Source organism: Phyllobates terribilis, unplaced genomic scaffold (assembly GCF_046119375.1).
Source record: "Phyllobates terribilis strain yellow unplaced genomic scaffold, ASM4611937v1 Scaffold_2__4_contigs__length_985480577, whole genome shotgun sequence".
NCBI lineage: Eukaryota > Metazoa > Chordata > Amphibia > Anura > Dendrobatidae > Phyllobates > Phyllobates terribilis.
The window spans coordinates 95,931,326-95,958,040 of NW_027362762.1; the positions used below are offsets into that span (position 1 = coordinate 95,931,326).

Sequence of the window (26,715 nt, forward strand, 5' to 3'; positions counted from 1 at the left end):
TTTTTTTTTTTCTTTGTAATTTAATAAAAAATTGGGAGCATGATCATGCATTCTTACAGGTCTTTCAAAAACACTGTACCAACACACAATATGTAGGCCAATTTCCTATCATACAAAAATATATACTGCTGACATTCACTAGGGTGACCTGGGAGAACCCCGGAGCAATCGACTTAACCTCAAATAGAATATTTGACATTTAGTGCAATAGTTGGAGGGAATCTAAATCCATTGAAATGCTAGACTTGTATCTTGTACCCATAGCCACCATCTACACATAGGACCCTTAAATCAGAAATAGAATAGACAATATCTTGGTGCTGAGCAATAAAAGGCGAGACAATCGACATTTCATGTACATGCCATCTTGGAACAAGTCTTATGAGGTTCCCCCTCTCCTCGTAAAGTTGTTTTTTTTTTTAGCAACGTCAAAAGGTAAGATTAGCAGTTTTAATAAAACATTTACTGAATTAAAGCATCTAACATTAAATATCGTCCTCTATATTATATCAGATAGGAGGCTGAAAATACACTATAATGCAATATTCCACATTGTGGAAATATATTGACAGTAGATGTGGCGAGGGGCCAAGATGAGACCTCATCTTTATATATGTACACGTTCTTTTACTTGCGGAGCAGCAGAGCATACTGGGAGCATTGACAGACAACCATTCATTCTTATACAGCCTGCAAAGTCCTGACATTCTGAGTCCATGCGGGACATTTCTGTCTGCGGAAAGTTTTAACAAAAAGGTGGAAACTCAATGATCAGCAGCACAGAGGCTGTCAGCATAGACCACGTAACTTGCAGCGAGTCGATTGTATGAAAACACCAGAACGCTAGTTTAGAGCAGGATAAAAGGGAATAGGCATAATCCACAATATCGGACAGGGACTGAATAAAAATATATATATTAATCCAACACATAAAAGATGTTCAGTTGATCGGAGCAGATGTCTGTGGTCCAGGGACCCCCGTACTGATGCACAATATCAAAAGAAACGTGAACTCCGGCAGCACAGCACAGAAACGGTGAAAGGAAGGACCTTCAAATAAAATATTCTACTGTACATGGTACTACTGGTAACACACGCGGGGTGGGCAGTCCTGTAGACATGTCCCTTTACATTATTATTGGACAGAAAGGTGCAGTCCGTAAGCTGGAGACACGTCCGAGGGTCTTCAGTTAATGCGGCTGTACTCTGTATGCACAAACCAGCAGCTTCACCTAAAAGAAAAAAGATAATTAGTGTCCAGTGCGGATCAGTAGCGGGAATGCAATGCGCTATAGAGAGTACTCGCAATATAAATGGTGCCTCTAATTACGACAATTCATTATCTATTGTGCGTGGTCAGTACATGTTTACAAGGGAAAGTTCACATCTGCAGTTTTAAAATATACATATTATATACACACATCCATCCATCTATATAAAATGTATTACACAGGCACATTTTATATGAAAAGATAAATAAAACAAACAAACAAGTACTTACCTTCCACAGCGGCGGTGTTCTAATGATGCCGGCACCCGGGTCTGACAGCATTTGTGTTACATTATTATGCCACATGAGCGCTGCAGGTAATCATCAGCTGCTAATGTGCTGCGGCACTCACACTCCCTTTGGACAAAACGCAGAGTTTCGGGAGAAGCGAGAGCTGAAGCCCATTATCGGCGACTGACTGATATACGACTAGTGAGCACTACAGTCAATATCACGTGAACACTGGCAGACTGGGAGCTAAAAATCAGCATCAATGTTGGAGGTATGCTTCGAAATACTGTATTTCCCGGTTACAAAAATAGAGTTATCTAGGCTTCTGGATAAAGTCTGCGAACACTATGTGACTGCAGACTTGTGAATCCTCACAGCTTGTACATTGCAAGCTGTCAGGATTCTCCACCGCTGGGAGCTAGGAGGTCATGTGACTGCTGTATGTGATTTACATACTTCCGGCCACATTCAGACTAGACTTGAATGGCCTCGCTCAATTTACTTGTATTGAGTGAGGCCGTACATGTCTAGTGCATGCGTTGTGAGGATTCACAAGTCTGCAGTCACACAGTGATGGCAAACTTTAGCCCCAAGCCTAGACAACCCCTTGGAAGGGGTTTGTCCAAGTAGTAGTAATAATATATCGGAACAATAAGGAAAGATCAATGGTGGTTGGTAGGTAGCTGAAAAACTCATCTTATTTCTAAGCAGTCCTTAGAGGTATTTCCTAGAAGTTTCACCCAAGAGCAGCGCTCTCCTATCACAAGAAGCCATTATAGCCATTTTAACTCCTTTAAAGCCCAGGGCGTACTAATACGTACCTGCGACTTTGGTTTAAAGAGCCAGGTACGTATTAATACGCCCTGGAGATTGCGCCCGCACACGGGCTATGCGGGTGTGATCGCCGCGGGGTGTCAGCTGATTGTCACAGCTGACACCCGGTGCTATGTGCAGGGAGCGGTCCCACACCGCTCCTGGCACTTTAACACCAGCAATGCTGCGATCGAAGTTGATCGCAGCATTCCAGAGGTGAGCGCCAGTACTCACCTCTTCCCCAGCATCTCGCGCTGAGGCCGGGTCCCGTGGTTGTCATGGTGACCCGGATGTCGTCATGACAACATCCAGGTCACCAGACAGCTGGAAGATACTTTGATCATGTGCAGTGCACGATCAAAGTATCTTCTGTCTCTGCAGCGCTGACATCCTGTATAGCACAGGGATGGTGCTCCATCCCTAAGCTATATAGGTGATCAGAGTAAAAAAAAAAAAAAAGTGAAAGTCCCAGTGTAATCCAAAAAATAATCCCCAAAAATTAAAATCTTAAATGTCAAATTAAATCAATAAACATTATGGAAAAAAAACAAACAATAAAAGTACACATATTTGGTATCGCCGCGTCCGAAACGATGCTTTATCATCATACCGCCAAGCAAAAAATGGAATAAAACGCGATCAAAAAGACGAATAGAAATAAAAATGGTACCGCTGAAAATGTCATCTTGTCCCACAAAAAACAAGCCTCCATACAGCTCCATCAGCCGAAAAATAAAAAAAGTTATAGCTCTCAGAATAAAGCGATGCAAAAAAATTCTTTTTTTGTATAAAATAGCTTTTATTGTGTAAAAGCGCTAAAACATAGAAAAACAATATAAATGTGGTACCGCTGTAAACGTACTGACCCGAAGAATAAAGCTGCCTTATCAATTTTACCACATGCGGAACGGCATAAAAAAAAAATCCTGAATTGTTGTTTTTTGTTTATTCTGCCTCCCAAAAATCGGAATAGAAAGCGATCAAAAAAGGTCACGTGCCTGAAAATGTTACCAATAAAAACATCAACTTGTTCTGCAAAAAAACAAGCCGTCACATGACTGTCGCCCAAAATATGGAAAAATTCTAGCTCTCAAAATATTGCGATGAAAAAACTAGTCTTTGCAAAAAAAAAAAAAAGAAAAAGTCTTTTAGTGTATGACAGCTGTCAATAATAAAAACCCGATATAAATCTGGTATCTCTGTAATCGCACCGACCCAAAGAATAAAGGTGTCTAATCAGTTATACTGCACGAGGAACAGCGTAAAAAATAAACTCTAGGTTGGGCTAGGGTTAGACTAAGGTTGGGTTTGTGATGGGGTTGGGATTTTTTTTAAAGTAAAGAAAAAAAAGTGATGACGATATGGCGACTATTGTTGAGCGCAAGTGCTCGCTACTTGAGTTTGCATCGGGTATGCCCCAAGTATCGCAGGTGCTCGAGTCTCCGCCCCATATGCTTCGCGGCCAAAAATAAAAAATAAAAAAAAACTTGCGGGGATTGCCTGCCATGCACGAATGATCCCCGCAACCGTGAAACATGCGGGCGGGGACTCAAGCATGTCACTCGAGTACGCGCGATACATGGTGCACACCAGAGTACCCGATGCAAACTCAAGTAGCGAGCACTTGCGCTCAAGACTAACGACAACTTATTCAATATGATGACCTAATGTTATCAAATTCTGTGTCGTACCTCTGGGTTCAAAATGTTCACTATACCCCTTGATAAAATCCTTGAGGGGTGTAGTTTCCAAAATGGGGTCACCACTATTTAGGTGCATCAGGGGCTCTCCAAACGTGACATGGCGTCCGCTCTCAATTCCAGCCAATTTTTGCTCTTTCCCTTCTGAACCCTGCCGTGCGCCCAAACAGGGTATTTTCCCCACATATGGGGTACCGGAGTACTCAGGAGAAATTGCACAACAGTTTTTGGGGTCCATTTTCTCCTCTTACCATTGTGAAAATAAAAAATTTGGGGCTAAAGCATCATTTTTTGTGGAAAAAGTTAGATTTTTTTATTTTCACATCTCCATGTTATAAACTTCTTTGAAGCACGTGGAGGTTCAGGGTGCTCACCACACATCTAGGTAAGTTCCCTAAGGGGTCTAGTTTCCAAAATGGGGTCACTTGCGGGGGGTTTCCACTGTTTAGGCACATCAGGAGCTCTCCAAAAGCAACATGGCGTCCGCTAATTATTCAAGCAAATTTTACATTCAAGAAGTCAAATGGTGCTCCTTCCCTTCGGAACCCTGCTGTGCGCCCAAACAGTGGTTTTCCCCCACATATGGTGTATCGGCATACTCAGGAGAAATTGAACAACAAATGGTTTGCTGCAATTTCTCCTGTTACTCTTATGAAAATGCAAAATTTGAGGCTGAAAAACATTTGTGTGGGAAAAATGTGAAAATTTTATTTTTACGGATCAATGTCATAAACTTCTGTGAAGCACCTAAGGGTTCAGGGTGCTCACCAAACATCTAGATAAGTTCCCTGAGGGGTCTAGTTTCCAAAATGGTGGCACTTGTGGGGGGGGGTTCCACTGTTTAGGCACATCAGGAGCTCTCCAAAAGCAACATGGCGTCCACTAATTATTCAAGCAAATTTTACATTCAAAAAGTCAAATGGAGCTCCTTTCCTTCCAAACTCTGATGTGTGCTCAAACAGTGGTTTTCCCCCACAGATGGGGTATCGGTGTGCGCAAGAGGAATTGCACAACAAATTTTGGGGTCCATTTTTTCCTGTTACACTTGCGAAAATAAAAAAATTGGGGTCTAAAGTAACATTTTTTGTGAAAAAAATTTAAATGTAAATTTTTTTTCTTCCACATTCCAAAAATTCCTGTGAAGCACCTGAAGGGTTAATAAAGTTCTTGAATGTGGTTTTGAGCACCTTGAGGGGTGCAGTTTTTAGAATGTTGTCACTTTTGGGTATTTTCTGTCATAAAGGCCCCTCAAAGTCGCTTCAAATGTGATGTGGTGCCTAAAAAAAAATGGTTTTGTAAATTTTGTTGGAAAAATTAGAAATCACTGGTTAAATTTTAACTCTTAGAACTTCCTAGCAAAAAATTTTGGTTCCAAAATTGTACTTATGTAAAGTAGACATGTGGGAAATGTTATTTATTAACTATTTTGTGTGATATAGCTCTCTGATTTAAGAGCATGAAAATTCAAAGTTTGAAAATTGAGAAATTTTCAAAATTTTTCGCCAAATTTTTATTTTTTCACAAATAAACGCAAGTGATATCGAAGAAATTTTACCACTATCCTGAAGTACAATATGTCACAAAAAAACAATCTCAGAATCAGGGGGATCCGTTGAAGCGTTCCAGAGTAATTACCTCAAAGTGACAGTGGTCAGAATTGTAAAAATTTGCCTGATCATTAACGTGCAAACCACCTTGGTTGGTAAAGGGGTTAAAGAGTGCTAAACTAGTTTCCTGTTCTCTACAAATCATGACTACAAACTAACTTTCAAGTAGAATATTCAGCTAAATATGCACTTAAAGGGGCTGTCCACCAATGGATAACCTCTTTTCAAAGCCCCAAATTTGCCTAGAAAAATTAAAAACCTCCTTGCCTACCACACCGGCACAACTCTTGGGCTGAGTGCTGTTCCCCCTTCCAGCGATCTATGACACTGTTCATGTTATCGTGAGCACTGCAGCTTATGATCAGCCGCTGATGGACTGCAGCACTCATGGGACAAAAAAAATGTCACGAGATCGCTGGGGACAAGGCGCTCAAATAAAGGGAGCGGCGCTGATCTGGGGAGGCAAATATGTTTTTATTTTATTAGACAAATTAGGGACTCTGAAAAGGGGTTATCCAGTAGTGTATAACCCCTTTTTAAGACACATAAAATGAGAAACTAAGTGACGCTGTTGCTAAATTACCCAAAGTATCATGTGCCAGCAGCTTACCTTTGCAGCAGGTACCTCAGATAGTCTTATAAAAAGCTTATTAGCTCCAGGGACGGGGCTGAAGGAATAAATAAAGTTTGCATCCTGGAAAACAAAAGACAACGACATCAGGCGCCATACTACTAAACCATAGTCAGCGCCATTATGCTAATCTGAAGGCGGCACGCGACAAAAAGCATGAGATCCTAAGATATATAGTTTTGCACAATTTAATTTAGTATTTTCCATAGGAATCTATGGGAACGCTGCTGTTAGTCCCAATTTCCTTGGTCACACGCAGATTTTCTTATATACTTGAATGACAGCTCTCTAGGTGGACAATCACACCTTGGGATAAGTTTGTCCAGTCTTCTACCAAACGCTGGATGACATAAGATGAGCCAAATTTATTAAGAGGTAGACGCTTATTAATAAACTTGGCTCATCTCCGAGCTGTCCATGCACCAGAAAACAATCTGCGCCAGCCGTGAGCGGGTATAAATTTTTTGAGTTGTATGCCATGACAAGTATTATGGTCCTCAGCTCAGCCGCTCCCTAACCTGGATCCTTTTTTAGAAATACATCTATAAAGAATACAATTCTGACTTATGTTTTGCATTCACTTACCAAAAACACCGGGAGCTGGAATTTGTCATTCAGCACCACGGCCTGGACGCTGCACGGCCCACAGAGCCGAACCACAACTTCTGTACCAAAGAAGTTTGCATGAAAAACAAACAAAAGAATTCCAGATTCTGAAAAATAAAAGCAACAAAATAATTATTTTCATCACAGCCACAAAAAATAAAATAAAAATCAAAGATCTTAAGTGTGTGCCGGACAGAGCAACTGACATTAAAAGAAATGATGCTACATTGTGTGGAAATACTTAGCTCTATCTGCAGATACATGTCCCCGACCTACTGTGCTTCATCTCCTAAGCCTCCCATGGTTTCCATCCCAGGCAGAGCACCAATAACTGAGGTCTGGAAAGGTTGTGTAGCTGCAGCATTAAAAAGGCAAATATTGTGCACCGCTACCACCTGTGCAAGTGCACCATCGACACCTGTGCATGTGTGCTCGAAAAATAGTGTTTGCTTTGAAAAGATACAGACTATAATGCAGGGTCTATGTAAATGCAGGAAAGAAATGCAACAAACACTGAGAAATGGACAATGGTTGAGGTGCTACACATCATTTTTAGTGTTGAGCGAGTATGTTCGGTTAACCCTTTCGCCGAGTATACTCGGCCGAGCACGGAGTATTTATAGAATGCTCGGGCTCGTCGCTCCGTGAACATGATTTGCGACTGTTTGATAGATTTAATAGATGTGAGGAATGATGGAAAAACAAACAGTCGCAAATCATGTTCACGGAGCGACGAGCCCGAGCATTCTATAAATACTCCGTGCTCGGCCGAGTATACTCGGCGAAAGGGTTAACCGAACATACTCCTCATCACTAATCATTTTTTATTTATCCAATAAGTCATGAAATCAGCTTGATTTGCCAGGCCATTAACCCCTTCTTGCAGACGTATTACTACATCAGGGAGTGGGCTCAGGAGCTGAGCAGCACTTGCCTCCAACACCTGTGATGAGATCTACTCAATACCTGCTATTTAACCACTTAAAGGCAACCTGTCAAGTGATACCCGCTGCCCAAACCATGACAGCATGCATCAGCCACTGGCTGTATGAGCTCAGCCATGTATGAAACGCTGCGGTGTTTCAGAGAAAAACACACTTTTAATATCTGCTAGACCGAGCCACACTGTGCACTAGTCGTACAAGCGGCTCAGCATTTAGAGACCTGGCAGATCTGCAGCAGAAAAAAAACGATTTTATCAAAAACTTCACAAGCAGCCCAGTAAGTGGCAAATCACGGGAATCAGGGTCTCTGCCTCTACATTATGCAGCTGTCAGATGGGATAGCAAAAACCTGGTGACAGATTCCCTTTAAGTAGCACGACTCTGGTGAAGTGATTGGTAACGTAATTGGTGCAATCTAAAACTAAAATGTGTTCCACAAATAAGCCCTCATACTGCTTTGTCAACAGGAAAATAAAGTTATGGCTCTTGAAAGAAGAATTGAAAAGCACAAAAATGAGAATTGGCAACATCGTAAATAAATAAAATACAATGGATGAATCGATTTGCCAAAATTTAACCAAAGGCATCTGATGGCAAGTCACAAACTAACTCCATTCTTCAGTAATACAATAAATGTAATACTAAGTGTAGTAATGGTGGGTGATAGACATCAATGCTGTATTGTGAGAATTGCCGGAGAATGTAGCCTTCATGTGACCCCGTAACTATGCAAATCACACACATGCGGTCACATGACCATTCACTCGTGCTGTGAATACAGTGGAATCCTGACTGTGGGCGCATTGCACACCATCACGATTCATCAGTTCACACAGTGACTGCAGATTTTCTTTTTCAGCCTGGAAAAGCCCCTTTAAAGAATTTCTACATACCATTATTACAATCGTGAGGACACTGTCTGTGAGTATGGTACGATGAAAGTTAAATATACAGGAAAGGATCATGAGCGTTACCTTCTGGTATGTTAAACGGAGGCTTGTAATTGAAATCTAAAGAAAAATCTGGTCCCTCACAAAGTCTGTGACAGGCAATTGGAAAAATGGGCTCGAGTAACACAAGACGGGCCTCAAAATAATCCTTTATCGCATCTTCTACCACTCTGGAGAGCCTGGCAAGAGAGGTTTTACATTAAGACACAAATGTTAATCAGTCACAATATTCATCGGCATAAAATGGCAACTAAATCAGTTTAATGAAAAGAACTGTAGAAGATCAGATATCAAATTGTAGCTAAATCTATCACAGATCCAGATGTAGTAAAAAAATATGACCGTATAGGAAGACCGTGCACTGCGCACAGAGACTATTGTGAGAGAAAAGAATCCATCTTGTTTGTCTGTGGTATCCATTTTGTTCTCACTCTTATGTAATGGTCATCAGGTAACACTGATGGGCAGTGAGGTTTCACATTACTATTCACTCCCCTAAGGTTACTATTGGTTCATAGGTCAGAGGGAACTATTCCTTTGTCTCTAACCCTATTTAAAGTGCCACATGTGGTAATAAAGCAGAAGTCTTTTCTAGTACACCATACAAGGCTGTGCTGTATGGATTTCCCCGAGCGCTCGTAAAACAAATCTTATTAATTTGGAGTTGGGAAGGCGTAGAAGAGAGCGTATTTCACTCACACTATGGAACGACACACATGGGGGAGATCTATCAAGTGAAACGTGCCAATATTCTCCTTCGCCAAAAACCGGACTGTCATGACTTACACCAGACAGTGTTTTAGACACTTTTGGTGCCTCATCCGATAAAGGAGTATGACCTCACCGATAGGGATGTGGCTTAGTTGAAAGTGGTATGGATTATTGTGCGACATCAAGGAGAAAAAACAACTTCTCTGCTGACTGAGCAAGGCCCTTCTGCTCAGACAGACCGCCCTGGAAAGGGGTTTTTTTTTTTCCTCCTGGTTCCTGCCCAGTTTTAACCCTGTCATGTTGATCTTGCATGTACTGCCATTTGTATTCATTAAATCAAAGCCCAACTGAGACACAAAGCTGTGCATGGATCACTGTGAACACCAATCTCTTCTGTTCAACCCCTTAGACAGAAATAAAAAATATGAATACTTCCCCCTAACCTGGAGATGATGTCCGTGAAATCTAAAACAGAGGCAGATTCTCAGGCAGATCCAAGTCCGGCCCAGAGATCTTAACAGCTTATTTACATATAAGAAAGATGTGGATTTCTCTGGAATAAGACATCGGATCACAGATACCAAGGTATCACTTTATACCGCTTCCTATGACCGACATGCCCATGTAGACTGCTTAGGAGGGATGATCCCGCCGACAGATTCCTTTAAAGCTGTAACGGTGCATAGTCAGCCTAAATCGTTGTGTAACCATGTGAATATAATACTTACTTTTGCAAATGGCCATTAAGTAACTCAAAGACCACATTGTCACTCTGTTTAGCAAACTGTAATGCATTGTTTTGGTGCTTTGTCAGTATATTGCAATCAGCGCCATGTTCAATCAGGAGTCGCACAGTATCAACGTTTCCTTTTTTACAGGCCTGAAGAGAAGAAAATAATTTTGTTATAATTGGATACTCAGTACTAGGAGAGAGTCTCGTGTATCCTCTTCACGGTTACATTTTTATACCAGGAGCTTATGCAATGTTCACAGGTAGCCAACAAGAAAACATTACCTTGATACGTAATAACAGTCATAGAGCATCTTTACTTAGAGCTTTGCATTGTGCTCTGGAAATAAAGAGTCAGTTTAAAGGGGCTGTTCCCTTTCAATAAGTTAATCCCCGGCTGCAGGCTATTATAAAGAATCAAGCCACGCTGTACTCGCCTTCCCCGTGTCCAATGGTGAGTCTTACCGCTGCTTCGGGCATCTGGCTTTAGTTTTGATGTCAAGTCGACAGCCAATTGGTGAGCTCAGTGGCCCTGCGCGGGAAGCTCCTGTGCAGACGAAACGCCGCACTCAAAGTCGCTGGGCTCAAAGAGTTCAGCCAAAACCAGATACTAGGAGCAGCGGCGAGACTCATCAGTGGACCCGGGAAAGGAGAGTAGAACCCAGCTTACTTTGTTATAGTACTCTGCAGTCAGGAATTAACTGTTAATGAAAGAAACAACCCCTTTAAAAGGGGTTAACCACCACTAGGACAACCCCTTCTTGAACTAAATGTTTCGCCCCAATAAAATAAACAAACCTATACTCGCCTCCCATGCCGACTCCATTCCCGCGGTCCCGGAGCTGTGATGCGGTAGAATGACACATGGTGCCTGGTGCACAATCAGCGCTGGGGTCACTGTCCATGAAGAGGAAGTCAGAGATCAGCTGCAGCCCGGACTTCCTCTTCATGTTCGATTTGTCCGAAGGCGAGGACAGTGACCCCGGGACTGATTGGGCACCGGGCACCACGTGTCATTCCACCGCATCACAGCCCCAGGTCCGCGAGTGCTAACACAGCTGGAACAACAACAGCACAGTTTATTTTATTGGGGCCAAACATTTAGTTCAAGAAGGGATTGTCCTACTAGTGGAAACAAACAAGGAAGTGGTCAGATTATAAATGTATTCAGACATCTGCAGGAGGTATAAACAGAGAAACAGCAAGATACAGAGTTCTAAAGAAAAGATGTCCAGAATTGTTCTTACCTCATTAGGAAATACAAGTATGTACTAAAATAATAGTTCAGATTGAACACATCAGTGAAAAAAAAAAAAACCTCATCTGATGAAAATACACCCTGTCTGTACACCTAGTCTACAAACTGGTGACAGTAATGGGAACATTAAAAATAAATGATCCCTGGCTCGAGCCATGTTAAAAAAAAACAAAACAACTTATGATAGAAATAGATATGATAAGGCTTTTTTAAAGTTAAATTCTCTTCATCAGGAATAATTTACACACACAAAGGCCTTGAAGTAAGACCCAAGAGGTAGCAGGACCAGAAACCTCCTGGAAGGAGGACAATGAAAACAATACAGGGGCCACAACAGAAGTCTCAAAATACCTTCATAAGAGCGGTTTCCCCAGTCGCTTGCTGCATATTCACAAAAGCACCGGCCTCCAACAGCAGCGCCACGGTGGTCAGGTAATTCTAAAGGAAGACGAAGAGGACAAGAGTTTCTATATTATACGACACCCATGTCAGGCTTTTTTCCTTTTCCTGGGCGCTGGTGGTGCGCGCCGTTCTGTTGTCTATACTCCTCTGTTATTTGAACATGTATGATATCTTAAAGGGAACCTGTCACATGACGAAATGTTATTACCCTGCAGGTTAATAGTGTTCTAAACCGGCCTGGCACCCTGCTGCAGGGAAGAAATTAACTATATTCCCCCCAGCAGCGTTCGGGTTTCAGTCACCGCTCTGTGTACAGCGCCCCAGCACTGACAGCTCGCTTAGCATTAGGACTGGCTGCCAGTCAGTGCCGGGGGAGCGGTTACAGCTGACAATCTATACACAGAGCAGTAACTACACGCACAGCGGCCCCGTGACTGAAACCCGAACACTGCCAAGAAGAATAAAGGTAATTTCCTCCCAGCAGAGGAGCTGTAAGTGCGGGCCCCGGGCAGGTTCAGGACGCCATTAACCAGCAGATTAACAGCGTTTTTTCACATGACAGGTTCCCTTGAAAAGTTTCTTAGCAATCCGATTAGTCACTTCTGGTGACGCTATTGTTAGATCGCTTTGTTATTGGCACATGCACAGTATTTTCACCTTCAGTGACGACGTATCGCATGTGCACTACCTTTCGCCTGTACATGACACATCTGTAACGGATACATCCACATGGGTGGCTATGTGTGTTGTTACCTCTGGTGGTATCTCTGCCACATCTATGACCCGTAGCAGGAAATATGGAACCTGGGACTCTACCCATTTGCTTTAATATTCTCGTTTCCTTCCTTCCCACGGTTTTGTTAAGTTTATGTATATTATATAAACACCAACACACTGAACTAAACTCTACCTCCTGAGGAAGCCGGTTTTCGGCGATACGCATGAGGCCACCTCTTCCCTCACAGGGAATTTGCTTCTCTATACCCTGGACTTGGTAGTTGATACATACTTAATTGATGTCTTTGTTTTTTGGCACCTCTCAATATGTAGACATGACGCTGTATTATTGTCACTTATGCTTTTCTAATTAACATCTTGCACTACTGAGCATTTATTTTCATGTCTAGGGAGGTAATACAGATATTTTGGATTTTTATGTACAATAATTATATTGCCTGATGACTGGGTCTCATCCTTTAGTTTCTTGGCTTGGGATGGTCCTATTATTGCAGCACTCCAGTCTGTGCCCGTTTTAATTGTTTTTAATTAATTTTTTAGGAGTCATTTATACATATTTTCATGGCCTAAACTGAACTGATAAACCAGTATATGAACAGTACACACTTTTTCAGTGGCATGTATTAGGGCAGTTGTCCCGTTCCTCTGCTTGGCATTGATTTTGGCTCCCTTCTTTATCAGAAGCCTCAGAATGTCGTCCTGCCCGGCAGCCGCAGCCATCATGACTAGAGTCATCCCACTCGCATCCTGCAATGGAAAAGCCAAACGGAAATAAATATATTAGCCAATTACCGTCCCCCTCCCTTGACAAATTCACACGGAAAGGAAGAAAAAAATAAAATGCTGGTGGCATACCGAGGCATAGGCCGTGCCTACAAGCAATTAATACAGATTTGTATATACTCCACGTGCTGCCCTGGCAGCTCCGTGAACACAGATTTGCCGTGTACACAAGACCTGACTAAATTATTTTCTGTATCGCACGTTAAACCGTAAATAAAGACATAGCCAGATAACTTTTTCTACTTGCCGTAAAACCGCTTTGATGTTGAATACATTGGGGGGCACAGGACCGTGGGTATAGGCCCTGTCACTAGGTTGAATCCACCTAGTAGAATACCCTCTTCTAGGACACTAGGCAGCTCCATTTAGTGCCAAAAGCAGGAGGAGGAGGAAAAAAGTCTAACAAGGTACAACCGGGTACCAACATGACCTGAACCAGAGGAAGACATGTTAAAGGGAATCTGTCACTCCCTGACACTTATCTGACCTCTAATATGGGCATACAGGTGATATAAATGTAAATCTATACCTACCTGTATGCCTCATATTAGAGGTCTGGTTGCTGTGAAATGTCTTTTTATTCCATCAAGTTTTTGATGCTTGCGTGCCCGGGGCCCTGAAGAAATCCCTGCCTACTGTGTGAATTATAATGTTTCCCCCCTCCCCTGCACATCACCGTGCCCTGTGACGTGCATTTGCCGCGGCCAAATCCCGCGCACTTCACCTTTTACGCAAGGTGCAGTTCTCGCTGCAATCTATGGTCATTGTACTGCAGGGATCTTGTACGCAGGCGCCGGGAAGTCAGTGACTCGCCTGCACACAGGATCCCTGCAGTACAATGAACATGGACGGCAGGAAGAAGTGATACTTGCGTAAAAGGTGAAAGGATTTTGCCGCCGGAACTGCATGTCACAGGGCACTGACGTGCAGGGGAGGGGGGAAACATTATAATTAATTCAGTAGGCGGAGATTTCTTCAGGGTCCCGGGCACACAAGCATCTGAAACTTGTAGGAATAAAAATACATTTCCCAGCAACAAGACCTCTAATATGAGGCATACACGTAGGTATAGATTTACATTTCTATCATCTGTATGCCCATATTAGAGGTCAGATAAGCCCTCATATGGATATATTCACATGAAAGATAAAATAAGTTATGGCTCTCGAAAGAAGGGGAGGAAACAAGGACAAAGAAAAAAAAAAAGGAAAATGGCCATGGCATAAAGAGATTAATACAGATCATGATGCGCAGACCACAAAAATAAATAAAAATGTACAAATAAAATCTTACCTCCTGGTCCAAGTTATACTCCTCATTGGATTTGAGCGCATATTTTACAGTCAAATAGTCACCAATTTTCACTGCTTCTTTCAATGCACCTTTTAAATAAATAGGAGTAAAAAAAAAAAAATTAAAAAAGTTCATGAGAAGCCATTCTCACACTCCTTCACTTACTCTGCTTGCACCAGGGTGGAAATTCCCAGGTACAGATATCTCTGACCATGCAGAGTGACGAAGCCCCTTAGTTTTGGGACGTATTTGGAGACTCACAAAAGAAACTTAAGTGAATTTACATATAAACACAAAAATTGGCTGTAGGTAAAACATACTATTTGATATTGGGTCTTTTGGGAGGATTTCATCTGATCCATCAAGGTGCCTCTGAAAATCCTCCAGGGTCATCCACTCCAACTGCAGGTCCATTCCCACACCCACAACCAGGGGCCTGCTGTCCAGCCCTCCTGCAATACACAGAATAGTACTGGTATAGCACTAGAGATTATGTAATAGTGGGGGAAGTAAAACAATAAAACATAAGGGAGAGTGGACACTGGGTTCATGTAGAAATGGCAGCAGCCCGTCTGCCTACCCGAGCCATCCTGCAGGTGACACACGGTGTCCATCACCTCCTGATCTCCTTCCGATGTTCCGTATGTCCAGGAGTCCGCCTCATCTTGTGTACTCCTCCTGTCTCTCAAGGTGGATTTCAGGTCCTTCATTCTATAATCTTCTGGAAGTCTGTAGTCAAAGGATGACTCTTCCTTCTTCTTTGTACTCTCCATTAACTCTTCCTTTTCTTCAGCAGATATTGTGAAGGCATCACACGTGCTTTTCAGGTCCTTGGTAACTAACATGTCAATTAAAAATTACATTTGAATTTCACTTTTACAAACAAGTCTGAGAAACTCAAATGCTCTAGGCAAGAAAGCCCATGGCCGCCTGCCTGTAAGTAGTCAATACACGTAAAGGAGGACCCAGACTTATCTTATTTCCATTGAGTTTTCTGGGGGGTTTTTCGTTTGTTTTTTTATTTGAAATCTGCCATACAGCTCTAGAGCTATGAGCCTTTTAATTACCTGCTAATATTTAGAGCCTTTACTGCGGGGACGTGCCTCACAGGATTCCCTGGGGATGGGGGGCAAGGGCGAGTCTCACAGGATTCCCTGGGGATGGGGGGCATGTGTCTCACAGGATTCCTTGGGGGGAGGGAGTGGGGGGGGGGGCATGTCAAACAGGCTTCCGGGTGGGGGCAGCACATGTCTTTTGGCTGCTTTGCATATTTACCCTGTGAGCCATGTCCCTTTGGAAAGACCTATAATGTAATAAATAAAAAGGCCCATATCTATGAACCATATGCTGGTCTGAATAATAAATAAAATGATCACTTTAGTTCTACTCCTGAACAGTGTCCTGATCAGTTTCTGGGAACAGAAGAGGATGCTGGTCATATAGCCTGCACTAGTTACTAGCTGAAAGTCAGGGGTCACTAGATATGTGGGTAATCACAAGACTAACTCTGTCTTAGCAGACGTGAGCACGGAGTGGGACTAATCCATTGGATATACCAGTGTACTGTGGAAGAACAGAGCAAAAAAAAAATGGATGGCGTATTCTATAAATAAAAACCAGAATACCCCTTCAAGGCTCAAATAAAAAGTGTAGAAGGTTTTGTTAACAGGTGCATTCGTGTTTTGTTTAAGGCAGAGAGAATACAGTAGACTAATACACTGTTCTATCCATTAAAAACAAACAAAATATAAAAGGGTGTATTGATGGAATTTTCTTAAAGGGGGTTTCTGGGACTTTCTGGGAGATGATGACCCAAGACTGGTTTCACACGTCCAACATTCATGATCCGAGTCCAGACGGTCTTCTGAACCAAACGCAATGGCCTCAAATATGCCTATGTGTTGTTGAGTTTGGGTAAGGAGACCTGCGGACAGTGAGATAGATCACAATCCGCACTTGGAGCATGAATTTCGGAAGTCGATAAGCGTCCAACTCCTGGCACCCATCCAGATCAGCTGATTAAAGTGACTGGGACGGAGCTACAGTACCATGCACAGCCATTACATAATATACAGAGCAGTGCCTGGTAAACAATGATGGCTTCTTCAATACTAAAATCCCAGGAAGAAAATAATTCTTTAGAATTTTCATTTTAATATTTACTTCCAAAATTAAAGATCACTGAGTGCACAGAATAAGAGTCTGGTTGCAAACTTACTTTTCACCACCTTCGGCTCCTTTCGAACATCTTTGTCAGCTTCGTGCTTCTTTTTGGATTTGTCTTTGGAAGTCTCTGATTTTTTTATTTCTTTATTCTAGTGGAGATACAAAGTAAAAAGTAATAACCTAATTATCTGACGAAAGCACAGCACATATGGTTCAGTCTGGACTGCAAGGAAAAGTACACAAGGAAGCCCTTGGTGGGTCTGGGTCTATGAACGGGAGCAGCTTTACCAAGGGCAGCCAGCTGGATCTGCATTACAAGATTAAGGTGGGAATGAAGAACAGGAGAAATTAGATGCCTCTCTGCAGACTTGGGGAGTGGGGTGTTTGGTGACTGACAGGGGATAAGAAAGGCATAAAAGAAGTCTTGGAAGAAATGTAGAGGACAACTGTAGTACTGTGGGCAATGCCAGCACCAGTCAGTGCTCTGAGTGTAACCTTCCTGTTTTATAGGGGTAGGCCTTGATTTTTGTGACCCTTGTAGGCACTCAATGAGGAGAAAGGAGTGGCATAGTATAGAGAATGAAATTGGCAGCTGCTGGCTCCCAAACTTGGGTCATGAACCAATTGGGCATTTTTGGTCTCTCACAGATCTGGCATAAATGCCTCTATAAAAAAAAAAAAAAAACCTTTAAGAACGTTGGTAACCGTTACCCATACCTCTTTCAAGGAGTCAACAGATTTCCGGGTCTTTTCTTCACTGCTTGGTCTAGCGCTCTTTGGAATTGGAGCCGGCTCCTTCACCTTATCGACAGGCTTTTGCTTCTTCAGACTCTTTTTCTCCACGTGGGTTTCATCAAACAAAGTAACCTTTTTGTCATGGTCTTTTTCAGCTTTTTTCTTGTGTTTCTTTTTCTTTTTTTTTAATTTGAGGTCATCAATATCCACATCCATAGTCAATCCAGCAGCCGGTTCCTCTGGAGTCTTCGCCATTTCCTGGCTTTTCACAGCCTCATCTTGATCCGGCCGATCTCCATCATCCACGGGAACTTCACTACTTACGCTCTCAGCATTTACCTCAGGTTCTGGAGACCCCGCTTTATCAGTCTGCTCCAGTTCAGGAGCCTTTTTCGCTTTTTTCTCTTTAAGTTCATCTATAGCCTTCACTTTACCGTCCTTATTGTCATGCTTGGATTTCTTCTCTTCCTTTTTTGGCTTCTTGCTAGTCAGGTCCTCTGTGCTTTCCGACAACCTTTTCTTTGGCTTGGAGTCAACGAGTTGGTTTTCAGATGGTTCTGCCTCGGTCTTTGACTTTTCCTTGCTTTTTCCAGATTTTGACTTCTTCTTCAAGTCCTCTTGTAGCTTCTTATCTTCTTCCTCCTTTGATTTTTTCTTCTTTCTATGGATAGACTCATCGGTATTCCCCTGTCGAGAGTCACTGTCGGATTCCGCATCAAAAAGATCACTCAATTTCGGCTATGGAGAGTCAAGAAGGAAAAAAAAAATAAGGGAAACGAGTCAGGTCACCCAGTATTGCCAACCATTAGCCAGAACAAGCACCTCCAAAATCAATTAGCTGTGTCAACATAAAAAAAAGTCTACCACTCTTGATAAAATGGGTTACAAATTGGATTTGTACAGGTTTGCACAGAATGAAAACATCAAGCAATCAAATAGAACATCTTCTAAAGAGAAGACCAGTCAGTGAAACGTCATGGCAAATTAAGGTTAATTCAGAGTAAAGCTTTGGCCAAAACTTTGTCAACACTGCAATTAAGGGGAATCTCATCTCCAAAATCCATATTAAAGCCTTGTAAGAGTTCATGCACCAAGAAGAGCTATACCTTTCATTTATAGTCAGAATGGCTTTGTGCACATGTAAATGGTGGGCCTCAGTACACCGTGGGCAGGGCTGAGCCGTCCCCAGCACGCACTCTCCCGCAGTTTTACCAGGCTCCTATGGCATGGATTGACAAGTTTGAGCTAAAGTTCAGCCACCTCCTAGCACAAAGTCCCTGACAAGGACCTGTGGTTGCTTTGATACAGTCATGAACAAAAATCGCTGCACTGCTGGATAGAGGTGCCAGAGTAGGGTCCGAACCCATATACATATAAAAATAACCTCGGCACTCAGGATAATCTAATGAAAGTGACATTTATTAAAGTCCATTCGTTTACAAATCAAAACGTTTCGGTCAAAGTGACCTTCGTCAGTAAACAGAAAACCTGGTCCATGTGTAAGTAAATTATTGTTGGGACTGCTTGGGCTTGTGCTATGAATAATGCTGCAGTCACCAGCGGTGGATACCGCGTGCAAGCGCTCGCCATCCTGACTACACGCCAGAGAAGACTTCCACTGGGCCTATTCATAGCACAAGCCCAAGCAGTCCCAACAATAATTTACTTACACATGGACCAGGTTTTCTGTTTACTGACGAAGGTCACTTTGACCGAAACGTTTTGATTTGTAAACGAATGGACTTTAATAAATTTCGCTTTGATACAGTCGACAGACTCCCTTTATACCACATGCAACTTTGTGTGATCACTAAGATCTGAACGTTTTCACATTGTACACCAAGCACATATATACCAGCGCCTCCTTCGCAGCTTTCTGCTTAATTTCCGCCTGTTTCCGTTTAAACTCAAGAAGGACTTCTTTACAGTCATCCAGATGGGCCTCAGGTTCCCAGGTATCTCCGTCAGAATCGTATCCTTTCCAGCGAACACGGTACAACACTTCTCCCTGTAAAAAAAGGGAAATAAATTCAGTAAAAAAAAAAAGCAGTAAATAAAGCGCTGATGATACAACATCTATTCATCAGAAGTTCTGGAACTGTAGGGAGGGATCCGACTCTCGAAAACAGCGATATCTTATGATCGGTAGCTGCAGATCTTATATAACACATACTATAGAAATCATCTATTGATGAAGCATTCAGAAAGTGAATGAACTCGGAATCACACGACGCAGTGATCTAGCACCGGACCGGATGTTTTCCCTGTAGAGGAGGAATAAATTAGGACATCTGCAGACAACAAGGGATGAGGTATAAAAGCCGTACAGAGGAGGGAGACGGAGGTAACACACAGTCGTGCAGAGTCTCCTCTAACAGGGGCAGTTGTTGGGAGGACGGTCCCCGCCGGCTGCACACGACTGACAGCGCTGCATGTTAATCAATGAGCAGCTGGGTGACATAACAGTGCTCCTCTGTCTCCGGCGCCCCTTTCTGGCCCTTGTCACTACCGCCTGTCGTTCTCCTTTATCCAGTTCTTACTAGATGAGATTACGTGAACTCAAGGAGAACCATAAAACAGGTAAAAAAAAAAAAAAAAGCTTTGTTCACGTTTTTCCCTGATATCTTCGGCTCATAGGGCAGGAAAGCCTCCAGCACACGTGCTGAACATATCCGTAGCCCCCCATAAGCCCGGAGTATGCCAAGAGTGGGCTGTGTCACCGTATCTTTTGCTGTGCGGAAAGTATGGTCTGCTAATTATCCTATACAGTCAAAAATGGTTAACATGCACTGCTATATTCCAGAAGCTTCCATCGGGGGCACACGTCAGGAGCAGAAAAAGTGTGAACAGAGCCTTACAACACAAAGGGCCCAATTTAAAGTTTGCCAGATTTTTTTTTCCGTCTTGACTTCTTTTATGCCAAATTCTTTAAGCTGGCGCAAGTAGTTTATACAAATGTTGCAACCTTTGAAAAAGTTGCGATTGATGGATCGGCCAAAAACAGCTGGACCCCCAAAAATTGTGCCAACAATGACGAATGTAACAATGAAAGAGACTTTAAAAAAAGGCTAAAAAAAAATAAGTAAATAAAAGAATTAGGTGCAAAAGTCAAAGTGGTGGAAAAAAAACAAACAAACCCAAAAACTAGACCAAAAAAGCTAAAGGTGCAAATGCAATATAATGTATCGGACCAATAGTCAATCTGAGTGATATTTTTTTAGCCCATAACATTCCAGGAATTGTCATCTTTACATCGTTCCACCACAGAGACTGTCCACAATGCTGGCCACAACTGCAGCGTGTTGATATGGCCCCATAGCAGGTGCTGCTGATCCTCAGCAGATCTGGTACAGCACATAATACACCCATGAACCTTCTGTTATCACAACTGCCTGTCTGAGATGGAGTGTGAGAACTGCAAACACAAGTCATGCAGAAAAGAAAGCCGTCCTCCATTCATAGGAAACCAGATGACTCCCGTGTCAATATTGGTGCATCACCGGTGAACCTGGGAAATTGCAGAGACGACTGTGTTAGGTGCCGCCAATCTCCAGAAGACCTCCCCTCTGCTGACACAAGGGCCATAAATACATCAGAGGACAAGAGCTGACAAAAGTAACAGCTGGGCTCAAGGGAGGACACAACAAGGAGTCAACGTGCAACTACAACTCTCAGCATGCACTGACAACATATGGCAGCCTAGGTGTACTAGGAGTTGTCATTTCACCACTTGTTCTTTAGAAGAAGTTGCTACCCTACCGTCCAATAGTGTGCGGATCTCCAGGAGGACAGCAGACCATGACTGGTAGAAGTTGCATGAAATTGTAGTCCCACAAGCTTTGTATAACAGACCTCTCCCTGCAGACAAGCCGTACATTAGAGAGGACCCCGGACTGATATATGACCTCCAGCTCTTGTGTGTTTAGCTCATGCATACATTAGATGTTTGGTCGACATTCATCTAATGTGTACGAGAGCCATTGACTCCCTGACAGCAGATTTCAGGGGGAACAAAGGTTAGAGATGTTGGTTTTCAACGTTTCTGTCTGAACCTTTTGTTCTAATGGGAGATAAGCCTCCACCAGAAAAGTCTAAAGCCCCCGTCTCACATAGCGATATCGCTAGCGAGATCGCTGCTGTGTCACGGTTTTGGTGACTCACCAGCGACCTCACCAGCGATGTCGCTGTGTGTGACACTTTGCAACGATCAGGCCCCTGCTGTGAGGTCGCTGATCGTTGCAAAGTGTCCTGGACCATTTTTTGGTCGTTGGCCTCCCGCTGGCCAGCACACATCGCTGTGTGTGACCAGCGGGACCAACGATCTGGCTGGTAACTATGGTAAACATCGGGTTACTAGGGGCACGCGCGCACTTAGTAACCCGCTGTTTACCATGGATACCACTCTGCTACGGTGCACGGAGGCTCCCGCGCACCGTAGCAGAGTGGTATCCATGGTAAACAGCGGGTTACTAGGGGCACACGCGCACTTAGTAACCCGATGTTTACCATAGTTACCAGCCTGCTCCTGCTTGCAGCAGGCTGGTAACGGGAGCAGGACATCGTGGAACGATTCTTTCCACGATATCGCTGCTCCCCTGATCGCTGGTGAGCCTGCCTGTTTGACAGCTCACCAGCGATGTATTAGCGATGCAGCAACGATCCCTGACAGGTCGTATCGTTGTCGGGATCGCTGCTGCATCGCTTAGTGTGACGGGGCCCTAAGAGCAGTAAACTCCCCATTGAGAAGACATGCATGCTCGGCTGAACTGATCATGTGTATAAGGGGGTGTAAGAAGGAATAGCTTTCTGCCTAAGGCTATATTCACACGTCTTCGTGCGCTCCTTTTTTCCCCTCGGACAGCACACTGACTCATAGGATCCATACAGAGATCTCAGAGCAGGTCCTATTCTCATCCCATTTGTGGATCAGACTCAGCCATTACAGTCTGCGGGGATCTGTGAGACATGGATGACGCACAGAAGATGGACTTTGTACGTCAGTTTTCCACTGATCCACTGTCAGGAGTCAATGGATCAAAAATTCTCAGTCTCCTTGATCCAGATACATACAAAAAAAAAAAAAAAAACTGATGAAAAACAGGTGACAGGAGGGAGAAATTGACCATTTTATATGGATGCAACAATAGGCATGAAGTGTGAATGGAGCCCAACAAGCGATTAGCAGATAGCTTTGAAGTGGATACAATTGCAATAAACTCTCAGCTGTGAGCAGCACTAAGTACTTGGATTTAATAGGGTAGCTGTCAAACTTCTATGCCCCCAAACAATTTATATGTCTGTGTGGTCCTTTAAAAGAATAAGCAATCTGATCCCTTTGTGATGCTCCAGCAGTGAGAGAAGTTCTGCATACATGTGCCTGGAAGTGCAGCGGGGTGTGACGGTGCACTTACAGCTCCTCAGCCTCGCGCTGTATTCCCTGCAGAGCGCCACTCTGCTCTGGGTGACTGACAGATCATTGGCTCAGATACATAGCCGGAAATACAGCGCAAGGCTGAGATAAGAAGTGCGTCATCATGCCCCAATACACATGTATACAAAACTTCAATATGCAGGGATCAACTCGCTTATCTTTTGAAAGGGTTACACAATCAAATGATTTGAGGGTGTAGAAGTTTCGACACCTACTAAGTAACAGCAGATCGGTGAGGACATGATCTGTGTGCACCCAGAGGACCCATCTCTAGATGTCTTGGCACTTGTGCGGGTGGCACACACTGGCAAACCTTTCACTGAAATGATAGAAATGTCCACTGTATGACACATTTAAGCAACGATTGACCATATACAATGCAACTAACGCTTGTTCACTGCCCTGTTTACAGAGGCTGATCAACAACGATGGGAGCAGAGCGATTGTTAATATGGTCATTCTGTCCCCACGTTATCAGCAGCATATGTCCTGTTTCCCCAGGCAATGTGCTGGATGTGCTCCCGATAACCAGGATTCTGATGCAAGTATAAAAGATCCCAACAGATGAGTGCCTTGCAGGCCAATAACCGTCAACGGGCTTTCTTATAAACGCTCGGTCACCGACTGTCGGCTCTTTTAAACGCACCTTCATTTTGTCACTGTATAACTTGTGCCAAGGGCAGAGGCAGTTCCCGTCAGGTGGAAGTGGCGCAGTGTTTACACATCACACAAAGGATTTGTATGGAAACAAGGCCACCGGGCAGCAGGTCAGACCGCAACCTAATGGTCGCTGCAGACTGCAGAGCTTGGGGGACCAGACCCAAGCACGGCCCCTCTGAAAAGTGCACGCTAGGTTCATGCAAGCCCCCAATGAAAAGTGCCCGACAGACCCCGCTAGAAAGTGCCCACATGTTCGGACATTTTCCACACTAGCGAAGCACTGCACTGGGAAATATTAAATGCTTGTGAGTAGACAGACATTTTACCTTTAAAACAAAGCCATGTCAAAAATTGTATCTCCTCCATCTTGGGAGGACAGGCATGCTGGCTCGAGAGCAGAGCCTTTCCTGCTTATGTACACTGGCGTGCAATCTGCAGACATGGCAGCTGTGCATGGTTGTGGACCTGTTAGGCCGCGGCTATGCTGAGCTTTTTTGTGCCGCTACTAATGCGACCAACCCACTTGCACACAGCTGAATGTGTTAAATATTTAACAGCTGCAGAAAAAAGTAACATCAATCAGCAGCGCTACAAATAGTGCAGTGTAGGCCGGGCCTGATGAATCGCTCCTTCATGCCATTCACACAAGCTCTCTGCAGGATCGGCTGTCGTATGCGATGCCATCGACTGGATATGTATCATCAGACATCATGTATGTGGAGAAGCCTCAGGTACACCGGGGCCCGTATGGTTTCTCATTGAACCGTCACTGCAGTCCTGTGTGCCGCCATGTGGTGCCTTCATGCAGTGCTGCGTTTGCCCAGAAGCAATGTTTCCAGTGTAACCTCTGTGATACCACATGTAATAAAACATATGTACCACACCTGGACAGTATGTGCCCTCCCTGCAACAACCCTCTGCAAAACCGTCACTTCCTGGATGTCTCTGGTCCAGAGAGAGGACTTGTTGACCTGAACATGTGACCTCTGCAGCCAATCATTGACAAATCATCACTACAGCCAGTGACTGGCTGCACTGATCACATGTCAATGTTAACAAGTCTTTGGGGGAGCGCTGAACTAGGAGCAATGGGGGTATTATTTCTTATATAGCCATCTAAGCAGTTTTTGGTGGCTGAAAAATCCCTTAATGGCATTTGTAAAGGAGATAAGGGGCTGCCATAAACATGTGGTGCCACTTATCCCCTATATCCAAAGTGCCAAATCCTAGTTTCAGATACTTGTGGATAAGTGGCACCCCCTTCAGTGTTTACTGTACAACGTAATTCAGCAACAGGGGTGTAAGACAGTGAAATGAATGTGGCAACACTGCAATACTCGGCACCATGACAAATCATTGAGTGTAAGCCACTGCAGTAAGTATCTCAACAGCCAGACCATAGAGGGCAGACATAACCAATCAATCTACAGATGAGAAGTCCCCCAACCCAAGCAAGCCCCAATTGACCTAATAAAGTGGCTGCTGCGCTGTACAGCCGGAACCAGAGTCTATCGGCTGCAATCGGATCTGTTTAACCTCTTACTTGCTATGTCAATCATGAGAGCGGTATTTAAAGGAGTTGTCCAGTCTTAAAACTACAAGCTCCTCTATGTGACTGCAGACTTGTGAATTCTCACATCGTGCGCACTGCGGGCTATGAGGATTCTCCAGCGCAGGCAGCAAGCGGCTATGTGACTGCAGGTGTGATTTGCTTACTCCCGGCCTTCCACAATACACTTGCATTGAGGAAGGTCAGACAAAGTCTAGTCGGCACATGACAGCATGTAAGCAAATCATCTCCCGCTAGCGGAGAATCCTGACAGCACACGGTGCACACAATGTGAGGATTCACAAGTCCGCAGTCACATAGTCACTGCAGACTTGTAGCCTAAGGGTGCACAACCCCTTTAACAACTTGACCATGGGAAGCCTGCAGAGCAGCAAGTATACAATACACTGCAATGCTGCTTCCAGTCACCTAGATAGACTAATAAACAATGTAAAAAAAAAAAAGTGACCAATATTTAAATAATTTCTTTTCATGTCACTCCTCTTTTTTAACATAAAATCTAATAAATAAAAAAAAAAACAAACATTTGTTATTGCTGTGCGCGGAGCTGTTCGACCTTTTGTCGGAATAGCTGTTTTTTTTAAACTTCGGCTCCAAAAAAACGGGGAACAAAAGGGATCAGAAAGTTGTAGGAACCCAAAAAAAGGCGCAAAAAAATAAGACAAAAAAAATAGAATTTTTTTTTTTTTAAAGCGATTGCTTCTGGATGGGAGGAAAAAAAAAATCGAAAGCAAAGCTGGGACAACTGGGACACCGTCCCCCAAGGGCCTGAACAGACGTGGCGCAGCTGCCCCCTAATTCCAGGTCTGCACCCCTTTAATTTAACCCTCTAAGCCCAGCAGCAGTCAGACCTGGTGAGCGCAAATAGGAATGATGGGGGTCATCGTCACACTGGCTGCAGCACGTCCCATGGTTACTCTCCATACCCCTCTCCTCACCTCCTCAGTCTTGGCGTCCAGGATACTCTCCACCTCAAACACGTCCTCCTCGTCCTCCTGCTCGCTCTCAGCCTCCTCCATCTTGTTGGTCCCTGCTCCGGCATTTTCCGGCTCGCCTCCCTGGCTGACACCACCATTGCCTTCATGTCCCGCAAACTCCGCCATGATGGCTCGAGTTAGGTAGACGACAACAGGAAAATCCTCCTGCGCCACACACACCTCCCCGCTACGTCCCGAAAGGATGGCGCTCTCCACCAATCACAGCGCAGGCAGAGCATGGGTGGGGTTTACCGTTGGCGTCCAATAGCAGAAAGAAAGACAGTGTGCGGGCAATTATGGAGAAATATGATTGGATACTGTAAGACTCCTGATAAGAAAGGAGTAGCCAATTGCTGCAGAGTATGGCGGGAAGGGCGGAGCTTGTTGGAAGGTAATTTCAGGCAATGCCAGGGAGTCCTACAGCGCGCGTGACCGTCTGCTGCCTTCAGCGCATGCGTTTGTCGCTCTGGCCCTTATGGACGGAGGGTCTGTCAGTCCACCATGTCTGC

General features: G+C 43.8%; 1 protein-coding gene across 1 annotated transcript; it reads right to left on the reverse strand.

Annotated features, from left to right (window-relative positions):
* On the reverse strand, positions 1 to 26,444 carry MPHOSPH8 (M-phase phosphoprotein 8). The gene is made up of 14 exons (XM_073662409.1): positions 26,168 to 26,444; positions 19,424 to 19,576; positions 17,551 to 18,306; positions 16,886 to 16,982; positions 15,248 to 15,505; positions 14,988 to 15,119; positions 14,668 to 14,756; positions 13,198 to 13,338; positions 11,803 to 11,889; positions 10,192 to 10,343; positions 8,777 to 8,931; positions 6,838 to 6,965; positions 6,232 to 6,315; positions 1 to 1,232 (listed from the first exon to the last, which is right to left on the reverse strand). Exons 1-14 carry the CDS (start codon positions 26,330 to 26,332, stop codon positions 1,191 to 1,193), a joined length of 2,439 nt encoding a protein of 812 aa, XP_073518510.1. The 5' UTR covers positions 26,333 to 26,444; the 3' UTR covers positions 1 to 1,190.
* Between the last annotated feature and the right edge of the window lie 271 nt (positions 26,445 to 26,715).